This window comes from Chaetodon trifascialis, chromosome 3 (genome assembly GCF_039877785.1).
Source record: "Chaetodon trifascialis isolate fChaTrf1 chromosome 3, fChaTrf1.hap1, whole genome shotgun sequence".
Taxonomy (NCBI): domain Eukaryota; kingdom Metazoa; phylum Chordata; class Actinopteri; order Chaetodontiformes; family Chaetodontidae; genus Chaetodon; species Chaetodon trifascialis.
In genome coordinates this window covers 6,998,877-7,019,524 of record NC_092058.1, presented here as the reverse complement: position 1 = coordinate 7,019,524, position 20,648 = coordinate 6,998,877, and the positions used below count along the sequence as shown (strand labels likewise).

At 42.1% G+C, this 20,648-nt stretch overlaps 2 protein-coding genes across 2 annotated transcripts in view; one reads left to right on the top strand and one right to left on the bottom strand.

Moving 5' to 3' along the window:
- Positions 1-20,648, bottom strand: part of LOC139328412 (plexin-A2-like) — a 75,947-nt gene that overhangs the window by 3,037 nt on the left and 52,262 nt on the right. Inside the window, exons 14-30 of the mRNA XM_070958222.1 lie at positions 20,438-20,555; positions 19,509-19,645; positions 18,885-19,052; positions 17,252-17,345; positions 14,529-14,768; positions 13,113-13,256; positions 12,411-12,645; positions 11,646-11,788; positions 10,294-10,562; positions 8,660-8,726; positions 8,128-8,274; positions 6,707-6,866; positions 4,408-4,511; positions 2,138-2,234; positions 1,347-1,546; positions 1,088-1,257; positions 397-609 (exon numbers count right to left, since the gene is read on the bottom strand). Of these exons, the coding sequence (XP_070814323.1) occupies positions 397-609; positions 1,088-1,257; positions 1,347-1,546; positions 2,138-2,234; positions 4,408-4,511; positions 6,707-6,866; positions 8,128-8,274; positions 8,660-8,726; positions 10,294-10,562; positions 11,646-11,788; positions 12,411-12,645; positions 13,113-13,256; positions 14,529-14,768; positions 17,252-17,345; positions 18,885-19,052; positions 19,509-19,645; positions 20,438-20,555 (2,706 nt within the window). The remainder of the gene's footprint in view (positions 1-396; positions 610-1,087; positions 1,258-1,346; positions 1,547-2,137; positions 2,235-4,407; positions 4,512-6,706; positions 6,867-8,127; positions 8,275-8,659; positions 8,727-10,293; positions 10,563-11,645; positions 11,789-12,410; positions 12,646-13,112; positions 13,257-14,528; positions 14,769-17,251; positions 17,346-18,884; positions 19,053-19,508; positions 19,646-20,437; positions 20,556-20,648) is intronic.
- Positions 2,133-20,648, top strand: part of LOC139328428 (olfactory receptor class A-like protein 1) — a 108,385-nt gene continuing 89,869 nt past the window's right edge. The window contains exon 1 of the mRNA XM_070958223.1: positions 2,133-2,247. The gene's annotated coding sequence lies outside the window, so the exon portion shown is untranslated. The remainder of the gene's footprint in view (positions 2,248-20,648) is intronic.

Below are 20,648 nucleotides of genomic sequence, written 5' to 3'. Positions count from 1 at the left end.
AACTGCTGTTCTGATGTAGTTGCTGAACTGTGTAGTAACACTACAAATAGATACTACTACAGAATACTATATGATGAAGCTATAAAAGCTGCAAAACGATCACACTATACACAAATTGAGGGTGAAAATCATGATCTTATTTTATCCAGAATCACCTTATTCCTAAAAACAAAGCATTAAGCCAGCACTAACCTTACATATAACAGACTCAATCCTACCTAAACCTAATCTTATTTATAAGAGGAACAAATATAAATTCTGACTTTCACCTAAAATACAGGCCCTGATTCTTGGCTGACCCTGTGAAGAAGTGATGGCAGCCAAAGAGCCCTCTGTTTGGGGGATTTCGCATCTGACTTTACATGTGTGTACACACACACAAGCACACATACACACCTTTCTACCCAGCTTTTGTAATGCGGTATGTCCTTGGCATAGAGTAGCTTGGTGGAGGGTGAGTCTTTGCCCAGACGGTGTTCAGACGTTGAGCAAGAGTCCATAAAGGTTTGGGCCACCACAGACAGACAGGCGTCCGTGATGCTGCTTTTATGGATGTCAAACACAAACTGGGGATTCTTGATCACGTTTACCCAGAAGCGCAGAGGCAGGCTGTAGACATTGAAAGAATAGAGAGACAGAGGGAAAGGAAGATTTTTTACATTTTCAGACTTCAATAAAATGATTAACTTCGTGTGTAAAAGATGTTCCTGTTTGATTTTCTTCTTATCAATCCCATACTGACTTCTCAAATTGTCTTTAGTCATGAGAACAAAATGCAGATAGAGTTTGGAGGACTATTACTGGATGTAATTTTGGGCTTTAAACACCAGGCTTGCAGATTGTGCATAGAAGTTAAGAAGTTCTTCAGAGAAAAATAGTTACAGCTGTACAAAACACAAGAGAGTAAGATAAAATGAGATAAGGGAGCACATTTGAATTAAGAGTTAATCATTCAGAAATGTTCAGTGGGCACCGAGCATGGACTGTCAGTGATGAGTAAAAATCTGAAAATGAAAATTTCTGTAGGAGGCATTCCAAACGGGCTTGTGAGAGAAAGCGAGCTGGCTTTGCAGTCGGTCTTTCTCACCAGTTGCTCTTCCAGGTGTGGCGAACGTCCATGTCGTGGATGCTGTGCCGATCGGCCTGCTCGTCCAGGAAATCAAACATGTATTTGATTGCTAGAGGCAGGGCGGTGCCCCGACATACAGTGCTGAACAGGGTCTCAAACAGGTCGTCCACAAACTTCTGCAGTGTGCCCTACAGAACAAAGTGCATTGAGTTAAGACTTGTAGTTTCTACTCTAAGTAACAGTTAAAATATGTTGTTAGTGCGACAGTATGCTGCACCTTCGTTGCTAGTAGCCTCGTCAGGTAGATCTCAGACACCATCTTGCTGCCGCGCTCACCCTCTTTCTGGTCCCCGTGGTCGTGGTTCTTGACCAAGTGCCAGACTTTGACCCCGCTCTCCAGGTCAGGGGTCAGCATGGGCACACGGGAGTGGGGGCTATCCGGGCTGGTGGGCGTGGAGCGGAAGGGTACATCCACACCTAGATGTCAGATATAGAGAAAATATTCCAAAATGCTCTGATGCAGTTTGGCTGGTGCTTTTAGAGTCATTATTTCATTGGTTGTCATAGTAATGATGCAGACGTGCACTCATTCACTAAAAGCATGTTTACTATCCGAGCTGCAGTCCATGCTTTCTGTCACTGTGTTTTTATTTTCTACCCTTCTTGTCATCCTGTTTATCACAAGTTGTATTTTTACAGAAAAACCACTTCAAACCTATTATGAAATGTTACTGTGAGCCGCTGTTTTCAGGATGTCATTTGAATTGTAGGATGTAGATTACATTAAGGAAACAAAACTGCATTTCATGTGTCCTGATAAAACATACACAAACACCACATAGCCTGAAAACTAAAGATTCAAACATAATGGTTTTAAAGGTGGATGCATTTGCTTCTGTTCTGCTTAATGTTTTTGAATCTCACATTGCATCTCTTTGTTTCATATGCTGTATAACAGTTCCTGCTAATGTGCTTTACAAGAGACTGATGAGTGACAGCAACAGATGGTGCAACACTGCTGGAAGCGGCATGAATATGAAGTCTTTGTATTCCTCCAACAGTACTGACCGTATCTGCTGATGCTGCGTGGGAAGCTGGCTGAGGAAGGAATGTTGAAAGAGGACATCTGTTTGGGCACCAAGGCCACCACACAGCGCTCAGACACCTGGAAGACCAAGGTAAAGCCTGTAGCTTATACATGTGGGGCTTGTAGCTGTTATTCAGAAGTAATCATGGCTGGAATTTAATAAAAAATATTCAAGATCAAATACTAAGGTCCAGGAATTCATAAAATAATGATTCAGATGTGTTGAATGTCTTCCATAGGCAGTCACAAGAAAGACGAGCAATCAACTAACGATGACCCAGGATTTGGTTCAAGTAAAACATGCAGTAAATCAACCTATTCCATCATCGTTTGCTTGACAGAAATACAGCTTTTATCACAACAGCTTCACCTTCCAAATAGACACAAACCTATCCATATTGAAAATATCTGCTAAATAGTGATGGAATTCCTCAAATAGACTGAACTGAACTTAACATCAACCTTAAAACTTTGAATGAAACTTCAGTGTAAAAAAGAAGAAATCCTCCGCACGGCAATATAATTCAGCTTTGTAAAGGTCAAATGCAGCCAAGGTGGAGGAATGAAAAGTGGGTTTACCACACAGAAAATTTAGCTCAGAATTCATTACATTCATTTCTGTGTACTTGGTGTGTGGAAACCCCTATTTTACTTTTATAAGATTCTGCGTTACTAACAAAGACAGTTTCAGTACAACTAAATTTCATGATAGTGCTTCTCAGCTTAGATTAAATCCATAAAGAAGGACTTTGCGATAATGAGACTTAAGGCAATGCAAATGTTTTCAACACACACATATCTCCAAGGTCTGTTGCGAATAAATGTCCATAAAAGAAGAAGACACTCCTTATTGCTCCAGAACCTGATTGAGAATCATCACGTTTTCTTCAATATCAACTGAATCCAGTGAGAGTTGTCTGAACATTCATGGGTACACTGCAGACAGGAACTGCTAATAGCTACTTCGGCATACTTTTAATTCGCCCACATGTAGATAGAATTCATAGTGAAATATGTTTGTGCTGATTTGAGCTCACTGGCTCATTGCAAGTGCCGGTCCGACATTTTGCCTGTAGTCCCAGGTAAATACTGTATACCGTCGCTGTGGCAGATGTGGCGAGGTCATCTGCAGCGTGAAGACAGTTTACACTACTGTTCTGCATGAGCGACAAATGCAACTAATGCAAATCCAGCTTAGCAACAGAACAAACATTTCCACACCTGGCAGAGAGATTAAGAATGAAAGAGTGAAATTTTTTATCTCCTCCATAGATAGGAGGGAGTACATGCCTCTTTTGTCAAAACACACTTTTAGCACAGAAAATTTCCTTTGCCGTTATTTCTCTCTTTGTTTTAACAAAAGCATGCTGCACTGAAATATTGCCTGCATGTGAGTGGTTGGTCCAGTTGGCCCAAAGCTGACAGTGAAGACAAACATTTGACTGACAAAGGAACAGGGTGACTCATCCGAGGTTGGTGACCTGTGTAGTCGTATTTATGAGCTGAAAATAAATGTTGTAAAAGACAGAGGCACACAACTGCATGTTCGGGTTGACTGAGCGTGCTTGTGACCGGGAGGTTAAAAAAAATGTTGGCAGTGTTGAGATGAGTGATATGAATATGAATGAGTAATCCTCTGTCCTTCATCAACAATATCTGCTGTGATGCCCTCGAGCATCTGGATAATTGCAGGTTTTTTTTAAAAAAAGGTTGATTCAAGGTTTGCAGGAGTAAGAGTAAAAAAGCTTTGTAAGCTTAGTATTGACCAGAGCTGAAATGATTAGTCGATTGACAGAAGATTAATGTGCAGCTCTTTTGAGCATTTATTAAACGTTTTAGTCGCCTGTCATAATAATATGCCAAACAATTGAATACCCCTCGCCTCACCCATCCCTTTCCAAGCATGGAGGGGAACCTACAAAACTCACAAAAGGTGCTCTCTTGTAATAACAGTACTGTAATGACATGGCAGTACAACATGGGGGCTCTGTGGAAGAGCATCCACTCTGTAGATATAATGAACTCTTTCTAAGGTAACAAAACCAAACCATTCATTCTCTGAATGTGAATATTTTCTGCTTTGCTCTGTTTTAAATATTTCATGAATTGAATATCTTTGGATTTTGGATCGTTGCCTGAACAAAACAAGCTATTTGAGGCTTTGTGATATGCATTTTTTATTGTTTTTTTAAGGCAATTCATCTTTTAAACAAGATTAGTCGCAGCCCTGGTATTAATATAATTAACAGACCTGGTAGTGCATGAGTGTGTTGAGTCTCTTCCAATCGCTCTCTATCTTGGTGGTGATGTCCTCATCCTGCAGGACCACACGCGCTGTTCTGCCTTGCCGCCACTCTGTAGGAAAACACAATCTATAGTGAATATGTGACATGCGGCGTTCTGGAGAATGTTTGTATCCCAGGTGCCGAGTGACAGTTACGTATCGTCTAATGTCCATCGTTTGTCTTGCCCTGTCCCTTCATGCTGCAGGTGAGGTCATGTTATCCTTGTGTACTGTATTAGTATGTTCTTTGAAACCCAACCTCATCATGGAACCTTATTCCCCTCCTCCTCTGTTAGTGGTCTCAAGTTGATGTTTTTATGCACGTTTAATACTAAGAAAACTGCCCTTAAACCTTGTTGATGGCATGGGCTTTAATATACAAGCATAACTTCACTCCTCACAGGGTTTGTATCTAGAACAACAGATGAATTTTGTATAAAAACAAATCTTTTTTTCCCCCCAGCAGTGGTTTAGTAATACTTTATTGTTCAGCTGTTCAACCAACGTGGTCAACTTTGTAATTATGTTTAATTTATTCACTGCCATGGAATCCCTGTTTCAGCAAAGGATTGTTTGATGCCGTCCCCTCGGGTATCATTTCTCTCTTTAAAGACCTTAAGGGAACGGTAATCATCTCATGCTGTTAGATGCAACTGAAACAACTTTTGGGAAATCTTGTTTCTCATAAAAAAAGGCAATCCTTCAACTTTTTCAACAAGACATCGTAAGTACTCCCTCTTCCTCATCATACTGGTGCATATTTATTGGACATATATTTGTTGGGGAAGAGCTTGGCTATTGCTGCATTATTTTATTTAACTTATTTATTTTTGTTCACAGCGTCAAAGAGATCTTGTATAAAATGCTTCACAGGTTTTACCTCACAAATCATTATTTGCCGAAACTCAAGATTAATTTCAGGTTCAACCTTTGCAGAGAGCTTGAAGAAATGCTGGTACATTTATTTTGGTCTTGCCCACATATAAAAGAGCTGGAGCAAACTGTCATGATTTATTGCTGATCATATCTACCTTCACTTTATATTACTTCAGAAAAGTTTGCATTTGCCTAATGTGACAAGAATCTCTGTTCGCAGTTCTAATTGACCAATTTGCTCATTATTTTGACCAATTTTGTTGAATTATAAATCGAATTCTTAAATTCTTACGTTTTCAGAACTTACAGGCCATATCCAATATGTCTTCTATATCTGAACGTGCAGTCTTTATTATCACAACCCTCAGTCCCCCTGGCATGTCTGTACAACCCTGATTCCAGAGAAGTTGGGACGTTGTGTAAAACTTCAGTAAAAACAGAATGCAGTCATTTGCAAAGGAACTGTTTGCTGACAACGGTTTTGCAAGGTGTTCCTGATCCCATGTAGTCCTATCCTTTATACGATCATGTGTTCACAAAGAGGCGGACCTCGCTCCATCCTCGCTTGTGAACGACTGAGCCTTTCCAGGATGCCCCTTTCATACCCAGTCATGATACTATCACTCGTTACCAAGCAACCTGCTTACCTGTGGAATGTTCCAAACAGGTGTTTTTGGAGCGTTCCACTACTTTCCCAGCCTTTTGTGCTCGTATCCCAACTTGTTTGAAACATGTCGTCGGCATCAAATTCAGAATAAGCATATATTTACAAAAATCAGCTTAGCAGCCAACATGTCACCAAGACGGCTTCTGGTACATTTCTTCTTGACAATTAAAGTGATTCTGCAAACACAATAATCGACACGGTGCCTTCACTTGGATTTAAGATGCCCAAAGCAACAAGGAAAAACTGATCCTCTCTTAATCCCTAACCTGTGAAAGCCCCTTAAGGTGTAAAACTACAAACCCAAAGCAATATCAGCCTCTACCTACAAGGTATCTTATTTACTCCCTTTGAAGATGCGTGTCAGCTGGATTTGTGCCGAGTCATTCAGTATAGGATGACATGTTGTGGGCGTAAGCTTAAGTGTAGGTGAGCTGTCAGTGAGGTTTAACGTCAGTGCTGGTGAGTGTTGCTCTGGTTCGGGCTGTACGCAGGTGTGGGGAGGGGTTGTCTTCCAGAAACTCATGTTGAGCCCTTTGTTGATGTCATGCGTCTTCTCAGCGATAACTCCCCTGACATGCCCACTCTCAGCTGTATTCACCCCTCCTGTCATTATTCCAACATCTTACGTGCCATGGCAGTCTCTGCTTTATCCCAGAAGATAGAAGACAATTAGGCTTATGAAATTAGTCTTTCACAGCACGATTGCACCCAATGCAGCCTCACCCAGATCCATGTCTGCAGCCCGTGGTCGCTGTGAGTAGGGCATGTTCTTGTACACCGCATCCAGGATCTTCTCCTTTACCTGGGTAATGGTGTCACAGTTGAGCACCTTGACAGGGATTTCTGGGCTGTTCTCATTGTCTGGGTTCACACAGCTCAGCGTCTGGGGATCCAGGATGGAGAGAGATTTAGAGGAGGGGGTAAGAGAAAGAGCGAGAGAGAAAAAGGTGTTGCTTGCTAGGAAAGTCCTTTCATTACCCACTCCTCAACAAACTGTCCTGGCAGAGAGGATCTTGGCCAGAAATGTAATTTCACACCTCCGGGATGTGGCTGTGCAGCTCTAGCCAGGGGCATTAAACAAGTAATGAGACACAGCCTCTCAGACTCTCCGGCATGGATATCAGAGAGGTGTCATCCTGTCGCTGGCTGGCTCTGCGTCGGAGCTAAAGCCTGAGGGGGAACTTATTGTGATGGGCCGGTGGAGGAATCCAGCCAGCTTAATTTTAATGGAAAGGTAAAAGAAAGAGGCATATTGGTGTTGTACAGGTGGCCGTACATCACTCTGGTGCAGTTTTGTTGACTGCTTATTCTTGATTCTGTTTCACTATTTCTCCTTCTCTAATTTGGGTAGCTGGGCTTCTCTTGTCAAAGTTCATCAGGCCTAGAGAAACTTAAGCACAGAGGTTTGTAGTAAAGGGCCAAGACAGAGCTGTTAAAATCAATAAAACTGCAGTATGGGAGATGCAGGGGGAAATCCCAGGTTCTACAGACTGCTGTGGCTCAGGTAGTCCACATGCTGAAGTGTCCTTGAGCAAGACACAGAAAGCCTCTGTTAATGTGTCTGTATGGGAAAATATATATATCACATTTTTGTCCCTGCACTGCAGACTGCTTCAGATTTGAAGGGATGTCTGTATGCACGGTGGGATTGCAAGGCGATAGCATGGATCTCCTTGTATATTATTCCATCCCAGTCTGCTGTCTACAGTCTGCTCCCTCTACGAACCAACGGTGGGAGTTAGTGGTGGCAAGGACTGCAGTGAACGGGACTTCAACGTACTGATATTTACTCGAATAAGAAAATGAAGCTGGAATTGGAGTTAAACTCACAGCTGAATGAGTGGCTGTGTCAACATTTTAAGGCCTTATTTTCTCAATTTGTTTTAAAGGCATTTTGTCAAGATCACCTTCGGCTTGAGGAGATGAAAATCTGGCTGTGCAGAGTTTATTTGTCCACTGCCATCATATTATTCAAACCATCCAAAAACTTACAGCAGTCATAAAATTACAACCACAGCCCAGGCGCTTTCCTCATTTCTGTGGATCCGTCAAGGCTTTTTGCCAAGAGATGAACAAAAACGAATACAGACAAAATTTTGGACTTTTTTCCTTCTTTTTTTTTTATTAATGTCTTTATGACTCACCAGAGTCTTGTATTCAATCTGCTGCCGGATGAGTTTGTCCTCACTGAGGGAATAGCGTGCCTCTCCAGTGATGGAGTCTATGGGTCCCTTCTCCATTTGCTGTTTGATGGCACAGAACAGCATGAAGAGAGGCTCGCCAGCACACTCCTTTGTTTTGGAAGGGAACCCGGGGATTAGAGTGAAAGGTGGGAGAAAGGAAAATAAGACATAGGAAAGAAGGGAAGGAAAGAGATCTGTATTCATCAGCACAGGCGATGAGCCTCAGGAAGTAGAGCATGACACATCAGACATGAGAAAATGTAGTTTCCTCCCCTTTTGAATTGCAAAGCTGGAGGTATCTTTGACCCCACAGGTAACCATTATCACTCCACAATGCCTATGAAGCTCACAATATCAGACAGTTAAAATGACAGCTACAACAACAGAAATAGCAGGCTGCTCCTTCATCAATGCAAATAATTTTAAGAAGCATCGTCATAGCATATCACTTTGACACCTGTAGCGATAAGGTCTGAGGAAGATTTCACTTTACCTTGAGAAATTTGTGGAGCAAGAAGGCAAACCAATTTGTCAGCATCTTCTCCGCCACAGACTCTGTTCTGCAAGACAAGAAGAGAGCACACTCATTTGTTAGCAAGAGACGTCCCACAGAGAGCTGGAGTGCTCTGATTATTCTTTTATAATTTAAGACGCAGAAGAGCCTGACATTGTTGGAACCCAACAACACGACATGGAGAGTTTACAGAGAAGCAGCATCCTTACTCAGCCGCTCGGTCTCACAGGACACACGCTGTAAGTTAAGTGCTGCTGGTGCAGAACATATTTGGGTCATGACATAATTGTGCACAACTTAGATGTCCACTTCAAGTCCTTTCCCCTCTTCCTTCGTTGCTGTGTCTGCAGTTAGCTACTTAACATGAGCACAGATGGGAAAGATTTGATGATTTACTGTAGTAAATCCATTAAATTGTGCAACAGTACCCTGATCCAAAGCCTGCAGCTGTCTGGCCACCAGTCACTTTCCCTCCTTAACCTGCTGTCACTCCTTTTCGGTCCTTACCTGCATTTCAACCCTAACTTGTATTGACTCTTCTGTTGACAGCACCCCATTAAATTTTAGAGTTTTTTCCGCAAGAGCAGCATGTTTGGGCTAACAAGTTCTTGTTGTACCGGCTCCCATGTGAACTCATCCTTATATTTAATGAGTGTACTGCAGATTGAGAGAGCCCTCGTTTTCAAAAAAGGAGAAAAAAAAAACCTCATGAAACATTCAGCAGGCCAGCCTCAGCACTGGGAAAACAATCGACAGATAACCAGAGGTGGAGGAAAGAGGGAGAGAGGCGAGAGAAAGGAGGAGAGGAGAGGTGACGGAGGAGGAAACGTGAGCTCCAGCTGAATGTTTCATGAGTGGCACGCAGAAGATAAGTCAGGCTGACAACGACTCCGCCGCCGCTGCACTCACTCTTCTCCATTAGGTTCTCGTCCTCTGCCAGTCCCTCCCACTCTCTATCACTTTTAACGCTGCTGTCTTTCACCTGTCCGCTCAGGCACCCCATTTCTCAGACTCGTAACGGCTGTTTCACGCCGCAGCACAAAACAAAGCTGAACAGAGGTGGGCTTTTCTTCGCTGGCCTAGTTACTCATCCATCAGAAGTGCGGTAACTGGGCTGGAAAGAACAATTCGCGAAGGAATTATCTATGCCACAAGATAAGCCGCGCTGATCAGAGCTGGTCAGGTTTGTGACAGAAAAGGCCTTAAAGTGGAAAAGATAGAGATAAGAGAGGCGAGGAGGAAAGTGTGGGGTTTCTTCTAACTGTAACATGCTTTGGGTTCTCTTTCGAAGCAAAATTGAATCGAAGGCGCGACTATTGTCTGACCCTGAGCTTCTCCAGTGAAGCAAAAAGATTTTGCTTGTTCAACTCACTGCAGTGAATTTCTACTTTTTGGGAATGCCTTAACTCGTAAGTTAAGGCATTCGCTCTGAAGTTAGAAGACTCCAAAGTAAGTAATCCAATATTCAGCTGAACAACATGACCAACAGGACAAAATGAAAGGGCACAACTTGAATTCTTTGTTGATGACTGTAACGTAAAGGTTATTCTCAAAATGTTTAAACAGCTTTTTGTAAGGCAACTTTTAGCGGCAGCGCAGCACTCCTGGTTTACCTGCGCAGGAGGAGTTTGGGGTGGTTCTTGCTCTCCAGGTTGCGTTCTATAAGGTCTGAGAGCAGGTGTTTGAGGATGTCTGTGGCGTACTCCAGCCGTCCCTGCAGAGCAGTCATGATGAGCGAGGCCACGTAGCCGCGGTCACGCATGGAGAAGGAGCGCTGCAGCTCCAGTGTACGGATGAATGTCAGCAGGAAAACCTTGTTATTCACCAGCTGAGCAAACTGCTTCAGGGCTTTCTCCACATTCGCCTGTCCGCTCCCTGGCACCTACACACATGAATGAAAAAGACTCAGCATAGATGGAATATACACAAGACTTCTCATAAACCATCACAAGGCTGAAGTGCAAAACAGCCACTAGTGTGCTACAGGCTTAGCGCAGTAGCAATGATGTAACCAAATCTGTTCCCTCCAGGAAACTTTTAAATCATAGTTTCTGAACTTCAAGAAGTTTATCAAGATAATAAATAAACTAAGCTTCATTTTCTGCAACAAATTAAGGGCCTGTTACTGTCAAGTCAGTAAGTTGAAACTGCAATCAGAGAGGCTCTTGAGAACAGATATTTTTGAGATTGTTGTGACCATATTCACAGCTTGATTACAAAAACAATTGGCAGCACAGGCCCAATTTGGATCTTGAGTACTTGATTAGCTGTTCTAGAAGTAATGAAAAGGTAAATGGCTTGTCATCAAAGTTTCTCCAAAATTAGATATGAGAGCAGGACAATAATAAAAAAACAGTCCTGGCTATATGAAGCACAATTTTAAATCTCTTGAGTTTGAGAAAAGATGATGAAAATACCAAAATCAGAACAAAACAAATCCTTCACAAGACCAGTACAAAAGAGACAATGAACACTGCTGCATAGTGCATGCTTCTTGATCAGCACATCAGTACTGCATCCTTCAACATCCAGCTTATTGATGCATTGGACTTTGACAAAGGAATATGTGAACAGTTGACAACCTCTTCATAATACCCTGACGTAAAGTTTCTGATGTAGAAAATAAACCTTTTCATGATTGGGTGTAGAAAAAGTGTTTTGGAAGCACAAAGTTAAGAGTCAGAGACCAAGAAAAGTTTGAAATGGGTGGATGGTTGAGACAAAGGGAGGGAGCAAATAAGATGTGCTCACAAGCTCCTCCAGATGATGTGGACACCATTACACAAACAGACCTCAAACCGCTGACATTTGCTCACACTGCTCTCTTTGACAGCAGCTTGACAGCACTTGCCAGCAAGCCAAAATCAATTTTACTTGAAGTATACTGGAGCCTTAAGGTCAAGATGTCAGAAAAATGGTTGAAACTGGATTCAAGTACAGCGGCCCTGCTTCAGAGGTTTCCTACCTCTAGCTCTCTGAGCACGGGGTGGTCATCGATGCCGGGGAAGAGAACCCTCATGGCGTAAGTGCGATAGTCCAGATAGGGGATGCCAGCTCTGTCCAGATCGCTCGTCAACTCGTTGATGTCTGTCTGCAGCTCTGCAAAGGCTGCATATGACAGAGGTGTGCATTGAACATCTTGCCAATCATTTTGTAACATTGATCTTCGCAGCAGTTTATCACAATAAAGCTAAAAAGTGCTTTCCTCTCAGATGAATACATGAAATAGTCTAACAATTGTAAAAATAATGACAAATAGTGATTAGAATGAATAGAAAATTTAAGAAAAGTTCACAATGTATCTTACAGTATATATTTAATTAATAAGAGTTTTACGAGCTGCAGATAGAAAACAGTGTGCAACCTTTTTAAGGTTACTTCATTGTCTCCCATTGGAGAAAATCGTCTTGAGTAAAGGGACTCAGAATACAAATGTCTTGCCTTAAAACCTTTACAGCCTTCAAATAACATATCCATACTCAGTAATGACCTTTAAGCTAGCCTTTCAGTCATTCCCCAGCCAATATAGTATATAAGTAAATAAATCTTCATCCAAATAAATCATTTTGTTAACAAAGCCACCACAAATGCCAGTCAAAGCATCAGCTCTCAACAGAGGGCGCTAGAGGGCAACTACTATTTAGGAATTTGGTATTTGGGAGTGAGAGTTTTAATGGACATGAAGTACGATTAATGATTATGTTAAGTTTCTCATATCAGTCTTGCTCACCCTCCTTGCACTCCAGAGCCACTCTGGACTCCAGATTGTCCATCTGCATCTGCAGGCGCTTCAGAGTGAGGTCATTCTCATGTGACTTCCGTCTGTAGGCCAGCAGGACGATAATGACGATGATGAGGAGCAGCCCTCCTCCAGCTGTGATGCTGAAGATAGCAGGAAGGGTGAGCAGGCTATCGGACCGGATGTGAACCTCTCCCGGAGAGATGTGGAGTCCTCCCACTTGGACCTGGATGATAATAATCCAAGCATAAGCACACTGTTTCAAAACAGTGTTTAAAATGCTCAAATAAAGAGAATAATCATCTTTGAAAACGGCTGGCAATGAATTCAAAACATTGCTGCTGAGGAATTAAATGGGCAAGTACAATGGAGATATGGATCATTTTCCCTGAACAATCGCCTTTGAAGAGAAGCATTTTTAAAAGTTCCAGGCACAGCAGCTCTTTTCTCATTATTTGCAAGAGTGCCTGTCAATAATTCTGGAGGGCAATGTGCTGTAATTGGGAACCCAGCAGACCATGAGTGACAGACAATGACAGAAAGCTAACTGAAAGCCTGTCGGTGACCCACAAACACGGTGGCGTAAAGACAAGCACTGACCTACAGACAGTGACCCACATCCATGCAGACAGGCAATCAGATGCACAGACGGACAGAAAACAGCCGGATAGGCAGAAACGCTTTGAGACTGACCAGGACTTTGTGCTGCCCGGTGAGGTTCGGTGGCTCACAGAGTAACTGAGTGTCAGACACAGTGAGAGAACAGGGCGTATCTCCAATCAACACCGTGTAGTTCAGCCTGGCTCCACCCGACGCCGATGGCACCAGGTTACGTCCCTGCAGCACAGTCAGACAAGCAATGTACAAAACTGCAGAAAATATGTCACAGAGAGCAAATAGTTCTTTTAAAACAGCAAGCGGTCATTGATTCGGATCCTGACACACAGAGATCTGGTCTAATGCATCAGATGAGAATGTGTTTCAAGCAGAACTGTACAGTAACTATGCAGAATACTTTTGTGTAACCCCATTGAAATTCTTTCTGATCATATGCATAGCATTTTAAACTCAATAAATGATCACCCTGCAATTTTGGGGCATTAGTGTAATTACTGTAATCAACCATGTTGGAGAATTGGCAGCCAGTTTTTCCGGCGCATTCTACAATGTGAGTCATAATTTGCAGGAAATCTGCTAAATAATTTTACCTAGCAAAGGCAGAACCAGTCTGTCATGTTCCTCTGCAACAAACAGAGCTAAAAAAGCGCAATTGCGTGAAAGTGAAAGGTGGTTTGGAAAACCTGTTCTGGAAATTACAAGATGTAGCCATGTGCTGACTGAGAGGAAGAATGGGAGCACACAGGGGGTCATGGGAGATGTAGTTTTTCAGGAAAATGTTCACTAGTGTAACGTTTGTTTAGAACATGTGAATCAAAGGCAATGTTGTCTAGAAATTGCCTATTCTTATATGTCTCTATCACTGGCTACATCAACACTAATAATGCGATTATGGTCAATTATGCGATTGAGGCATTACTTAGATTTGGCAGTTCTTTGAAATCCCGTTTTTTTTACATGCTACGTGTTGTTATACTCCCGTTATCAGCGAAAAGGGCGAAGAAGAAGATGGAAATTGCGATTGTGATCTTTTCGCCTATCAAGGAAACACATTATATCCATATCCGTCAAAACTTTCAACATTGGATTCCATTTCTTCTGCTGACCAAAAACGCTGTTTTTTCAGGCCCGCCACCATCTTTCATATGACGTTTATGATTCGTGTCACTTCCCTGTACATGCGCAATGTGATCAGAGGGAAAGAAATACGATTAAGGTGTATACATGTCTTCGTAATACGAGTAAAATCGCAGTACTCCAGGTATCTTAATGCGATTAAGCTTAAACTGATTATGAGCTTAATGGCATTAACATAATTAAAGTATGGTGTTTACATGGGCTCCACCATACTCGCATTAAGGCCTTAATGGTATTATAATCTCATTATTAGTGTCCATGTAAACGCAGCCAATGACAGATAATTACAGACTTGATAGACTTTACTGATAAATAAAAGAAACCATACTAGCAGCAGCAGGTCAGGTGACGTACTTTGAGTATGATTGGAGCGCCGGGCTTCTGCTCCAGAACACCTGACAGACTGAGGGGCTCCAGGTAAGGGTTGGGGTAGTAAACAAAGCTCGTATTGTTGTAAGTGAGCAGAGCTTGGACGTTGTTGAAGACGAAGCCAAACTCGTCCACGTGTTTGATGGTCTCCTGGTCTGCACTGTACTCCGCCTTCAGGGAGGGGGCGAAGCAGCTGATGGTGGTTGTGTTCAGCACTTTGCATACCTGGAGAGGAATCAGATCAGGTGGTACACATGTTACAGTGCAAACAGTACCTACAACCAGGCCGAGTGTGAGACATATTACAGTAAGCAGACTGCACATATCACCATACATGTATTTAATAGTACACTGGCTCACAGTGTTGTTCGGTGAATGAGTAATACTGACATAAATTACTGAAAGTCATTGATAATTATAATTAGTCTTCTCACAGAAATTCCTGAGTCAATATTTTCCCCTCAGAATGTCTTTTATAAGCAATTCAACTTTAAAAGCATTTTAAATCTTCTAGTAATCATTAATTGTAGCTCATGTGAAGACACGAAGGCAGTAAATTAAAGGAACTTGCATTTTTTAGAAACTAGAAACCACTTTTGCCGAATAGATCTGAGCATTTCATGCCCAAGTGTGAAAGAATTACTATTCTCAATGGTTACTGACATCCAGATGCTATGAATCTTATGGTGCCTTTTAACATTATTCAACATATGCGTAAAGATACTGATGATCTCGATGGTGTTAACCTACATAACCTGAGATTAAAGATATCTATATGTCTGACTGGTATTCATTAGCTGTTACAGTATTCCCAGCATGTTTCCTCCCATCCATATGTTCACCTGTCTGCTCTCGTCTTTGACCTCCTGCCTGTAGATGTACGGCAGCTGCGTTGTCATGACAGTCGCTGCGGCACTAGTTAATATGGAGCGTTTTTAATAGTTTTGAATCCATTTTTCCAGCATATTTCAGCTGTTTCATATGAAACCAATCACTTGCTCCACTGATGAGGTTAATAGAAAATTGCTATAACAGGTCTGTGTCTCTGCTGCTTTTAGCTATGGGTTCTTTATCAATAACCAATAGCTCTCTGGAATTGAAATGCAGCATCTGTTTTCTTCTGCAGTTCCTTAAAATCTCTCAAAATCAAGCAGATCCCTCAAAGTCCCCCAGCTTCAGGGCGATTTCCAAGTTTCACTTTTTATCTTGGGTTTCACAGAGAGTTGTTTCAAGTCAATTAACTGCTTTTGTGATTCAAAACATTTTGAAGCAATTGGAGTTGTGTTTTCAAGATATGCGCGATAAAGAGAGTGCCCTCATTAAATTTACCAATGACCCTCTTTTAGCTGCTGATTCGGGTTAAAGTTCAGCTTTAATCCCTTCAGATCTTAGTGCTGCCAGTGACACTGTAAAACATGCAGTTTTAATTGACTGGCTCAAACTCTGGGCTGGCATCATTACCACACTGTTTAATTGGCTCGGGGCATACCTCTCATACGCAGCGTTGTCTACAAAGAAAAACACCTGTTCTTCAAACACATTACATGTGAAGTTCCTCAGTTTTCAGTGGCCTCATCTTGGGTTTCTTTCACATGCTTCCACACGAGCAATATGATTATCATATAATATTATCACCTCCAGATACAGTTTGTCTTTCCACTGTCACACATTTTTACCCAGTGCAGCCCAGAGGCACATTGCTCTTTTCAGGAATGCCTCAGTTTGTGTTTCTGCTGTTAAATAACTGTTGAGACTGACCTCAACTTTCCTCCCCTCAGCTAAGTGCTTTTATTTTTCCAAATAATTAATTTATTGGCCTAAAATATTTAACACATAAGCACCCAATACAAAATCTGGTACAAGCAGACTATTTTATCATTCTATTTGTGGCATCTCTTCACTAGTTACTTGTTTCAAATTGATTTTTTAAGATTATATCGATCTGTTTCAAGGTGGAACAAAAATTACCCTGCACAAGTTTCAACCCTGTGTGCAGTCTCACATCTTCAGGCAATTCCCTGACTGGTCCAAAGTGGAAAACATGAGGCTAAAGGTGACTGGACTTTTGCCATCGGGGCCTCAACACTTTGGAACAATCAATCACTTTGAAGCGACCTGCCTAAGGAGCTCAGGCAAGCAGAATCAGCACCATAAATCACCTCCCAAAACTGAGTTGTACTTTCATGTCAGTGTTTTAAAATCTCACTTTGGACTGAGTCTCTATGGAGCCTCTTTCTAACCCCTTTGTTTATATACGGCTTCATTTTTACACCCACAGCAACACTGACATTTTACAAACTACAGCTCATTAGATTTTTCAGTCTCTTAATTGTTCTCCATCCTGCAGGCTGTTTAGTACAGAGACAGAGACTGGCTGTTTTTCTGCCTTTGTTCACACGTTAGCAGTGTTGTAGGAATACAGTTTCAGACCAGCTCTTAACCAACCTGTCACCCAACTATGAGTAAAAATAAAGTTCATATTATGTGACTACAACTGCATAAATGCTTTACACTACATTTGAAAAATGTCAGTGCAGATCAGTGTGAAGAAACAAAAAGCAGTAAATTGACCACTGCACTAAATCCACCTTGTTACAACTGTACCAAACTATCAATAGAAATTAACTTTGTTGTGACATTTTCTATCAGCTTGAGCAAGCAACATCAATAAAGTTTGAGTGCAGTATATTAGTAATTGTCACACTTACATTGACAGATTCATGGCCGGCGTATTTGACTCTGACCCTCGGCTCCTGAACGACATCCAGGTTGGTTCCAGTCACTGTCAGTGTGGTGTGTCCACTGTTTGCAATGAAGGAACAAGTTTATTTATAAGCAAGTAAAACCAAACACCGTGTCAGCCCCAGGTCGCCTATATGTGAACAAAAACTGCCTTTTCTCCATAATTTAATTAGTGATAACGGCAAAGAGATCAATCTTTTTAACTTGCAAACCCAACATTTTCCAGGAAAACTGCATTAATGCAGATTCATGGAGGTATACCTGGCATGGTAGCTCGCGCTTTGTTATTGGGCAGAAGAGCCAGATCAAACGGCGAACCAGCTGGCTGCTATTTCATATTCATCCGTGACTGTGAGGCTGGCATAGCATGAATACAGGTGCTGCTTGTTTACATATCTGTGCTAGATGTGATTAAAATGAACAACACGCTCTAATCTCTGCATAACCTGTGCTGCAGTGTGAGCTTAGAAAAGTGTAGCGTGGAATTGGGGAAAAAGAGAAGGAGAGACAAAGGGGAAGAATACAAGAGAGAAATGAAGGGAAAATGGCTTGAAAAAAAACTGGCCAGTCTAGTCAGTCTGACAGAGTGCCAGTCCTCCTCTCCTCACACTTCAAAGGGTACCTAAGCTTGTAGGGCCACATAGTGAGACTGCACATTCATGATGAGGGCTCTTGATTGCAGCTCCACAAAGCTCCTCCTGTCACCAGGCTGAGGGCCAGGGTGTCTCTCTGAAGTCTAATCTGCAGGGACGTAGTGCTGGGTAATCCCACCCGAAACCAAATTAAATGCCAACTTTTATTTAGTGGAATACAGGTAACGCACCTCTCAGCTGTGATGGAAATGTTTATGCAGCAAATTCACTCTGGTTGTAATATTAGCAGCATTGCACTCAGTGAAATAAGGTAAGTGCATGGTATTTCAATGAAATGCTGCGTTTTGAGTGGTTACTTTGTTGTGATCCCTCATTAAATATTGTTTAACACTCTTGTTATAGCTGTCTAGCACCTCTGTTCTCTGTATCACTCTCCCCTGTAACCCTGACTCACAGATTGCCTGGCACCGTGTTAATCTGTACGAGCCAGGCCTCCACACTGAGACGGGGAGTTTTTCATATTATTTATTTTTCAGTGGAAAACTACTGCACAATTAATGTAAGCAAAGATAAATAGACAGTGTCCTTGACTATGTTTTGCTCAAAGCACATTCACTTGGGCAAATGCTAATGAATGCATACTGTATGTGTAAAATAGATCTTATGTGCTGCAATGCTGCAATTTGCAAAATGAGATCGCTGCCTCTTACATTAAATATTACACGTCTCTATAATTAAAACTAACACCATACTTGCGACCAATGAGCATGTTACTGCCCTGTAGGACTGCCAAAATTGTCAGCAATTTGCAAGTGACAATCGTTTGTTAATCTTGAAGCTGCAACCATTTGCAGCCTGCATCTAAGCAGTACGTGCAGAATGTTTTTTGTGTGACAGACCCTAAAGTTTGCATGTCCTCAAGGTCCAGGGAATGAGCCTCCATCCTCCTGAGCTATCAGTGCATACACGGGACTGGTATCTGCTGTGTTATATTGCTCCGTGTTACCTGGTGATGCTCCACAGGGGTTCAATGCGCTGGACTGTGGGGTCTTCTATGTACTCAAACGCCAGACTCCCGGGAACTTTGGCCCGGTCGACACTCAAAGTGACCTGCACCGGTCCGGCTCTTGTCACAGACGGTGCAGAGAAGCACACAATCTCCAACATGGTCCTCCTGGTGGGAGAACCAAAAGAGTGATTTATTCATGCCTTTGATTGTGACTCTGCCCACTGATGCTGCAGTGGCAAATCCCCGACTTCACGCAGTTATGAGCCATGCACATCGCTCCAGTACTACAGGGGCGAGGATTCATTATAGACTGTCCCATCTCTTCCTCGTTACAGACACATTAGAGATGGAACACTGTAATTAGAGGGTGCTCTAGCTAATGGCTTCCTCGCCTCAGCCTCCTGACTCCTACCATGTGAGGCATTTTGAACTTTAAATAGCTATCTATAAATATGCAGAGAACAATACCTACCGCTTTGGGTTTCATCACACCACACAAATCATCATTAAAACATTCAGTTAACGCACGGACACTGAATTTTATGAGAAGCTTCTGTTAACGGAGCAACCTCTTACCATGTTCATGGAGATTAGACAGGCCGGTTATGTTATCAGACTCACCTGTACAGCTCACAGGTCTGATTGCCAAAGTACACATTAACAGTGCTTCCAGCGCCCAGGTTCTCCCCAACAATGGTGACCTTTGTGCCCCCAGATTCAGGTCCTCTGCCTGGAGTAAGGGCCAGCATTGAAGGGGTCTGTGGAGAACCAAGATTCATTAATGTTTCATTCAACAGAAATCAAACACAGAATACAGTATGTCCTATTAATTGTCTGATTCTTGCCTGGCCTTGCCTCAATAAAACACTGTGGAACTAAAAAGTTGAATGGCAAAACTGTTAAAAAGGTTGACCAAAGAGCTTTCTTAGAAAAAAAATGTTTAATGAACTTTGAAAAGATGATATATAAATAATAATACAGTGAATCTTCAAAAGCAAGCAAAAATCTCTTTTAGTTTCAGCTCAGTAAAGTACACCATTCTTTTCATTAGCAACACACAATGAAAAAACATCAGAGCAACTTCATTATGATGATGAACTCTCTCATGCACAGTCTACTGTATGTTGTGCTTGATCGCAGCGGCTTGAATAGATCTAATTTATTTTTTCATTTTATTTGGCCTTATTTTAACCTTGTTTATCCCATTGAGATCACAGATCTTTTGTCCAAGCATTAATTAACTGGCAAATATAGGGGGAGTGACATTGAAAAGATCAGATGAAACATTTGCACAAAGACAACCTGGACTCTGTGTATTTCAAATCGTTCAGGAAAACAATGATTTGAAATTTAAGGTTAGTCTTTAGTTTAGTCTCGTTCCATGCAGGAACAATACATAGATGCAGAGAACCTAAGAGCCTTTTCCCCCAGTTCAGCTGAAGACTGTGATTTCCATATTTCTATTAATTGGCTGTTGATTTTCACCTAATTCAGTTCAGCCACATTGCCTGCAAACACATGAAGTTAACATGCTTCGGTGTCAGAATTACCACAAAGGAGTAGAGCTGCGTGGACTGCGCACGTAGTTCTGGTCTGCATTCGCCAACGCACAGCTTAACTGGACCTGGTGCGTTTCCCTTCGGCGCCGCGGCCATCTCACACACGATCCTGCCACGACAACGGACGCAAATGCATTGAATGGGTGTGCACGAAAAGGCGGGCGTGGAAAAGATCATCATGCATATATGTCATAACACATAC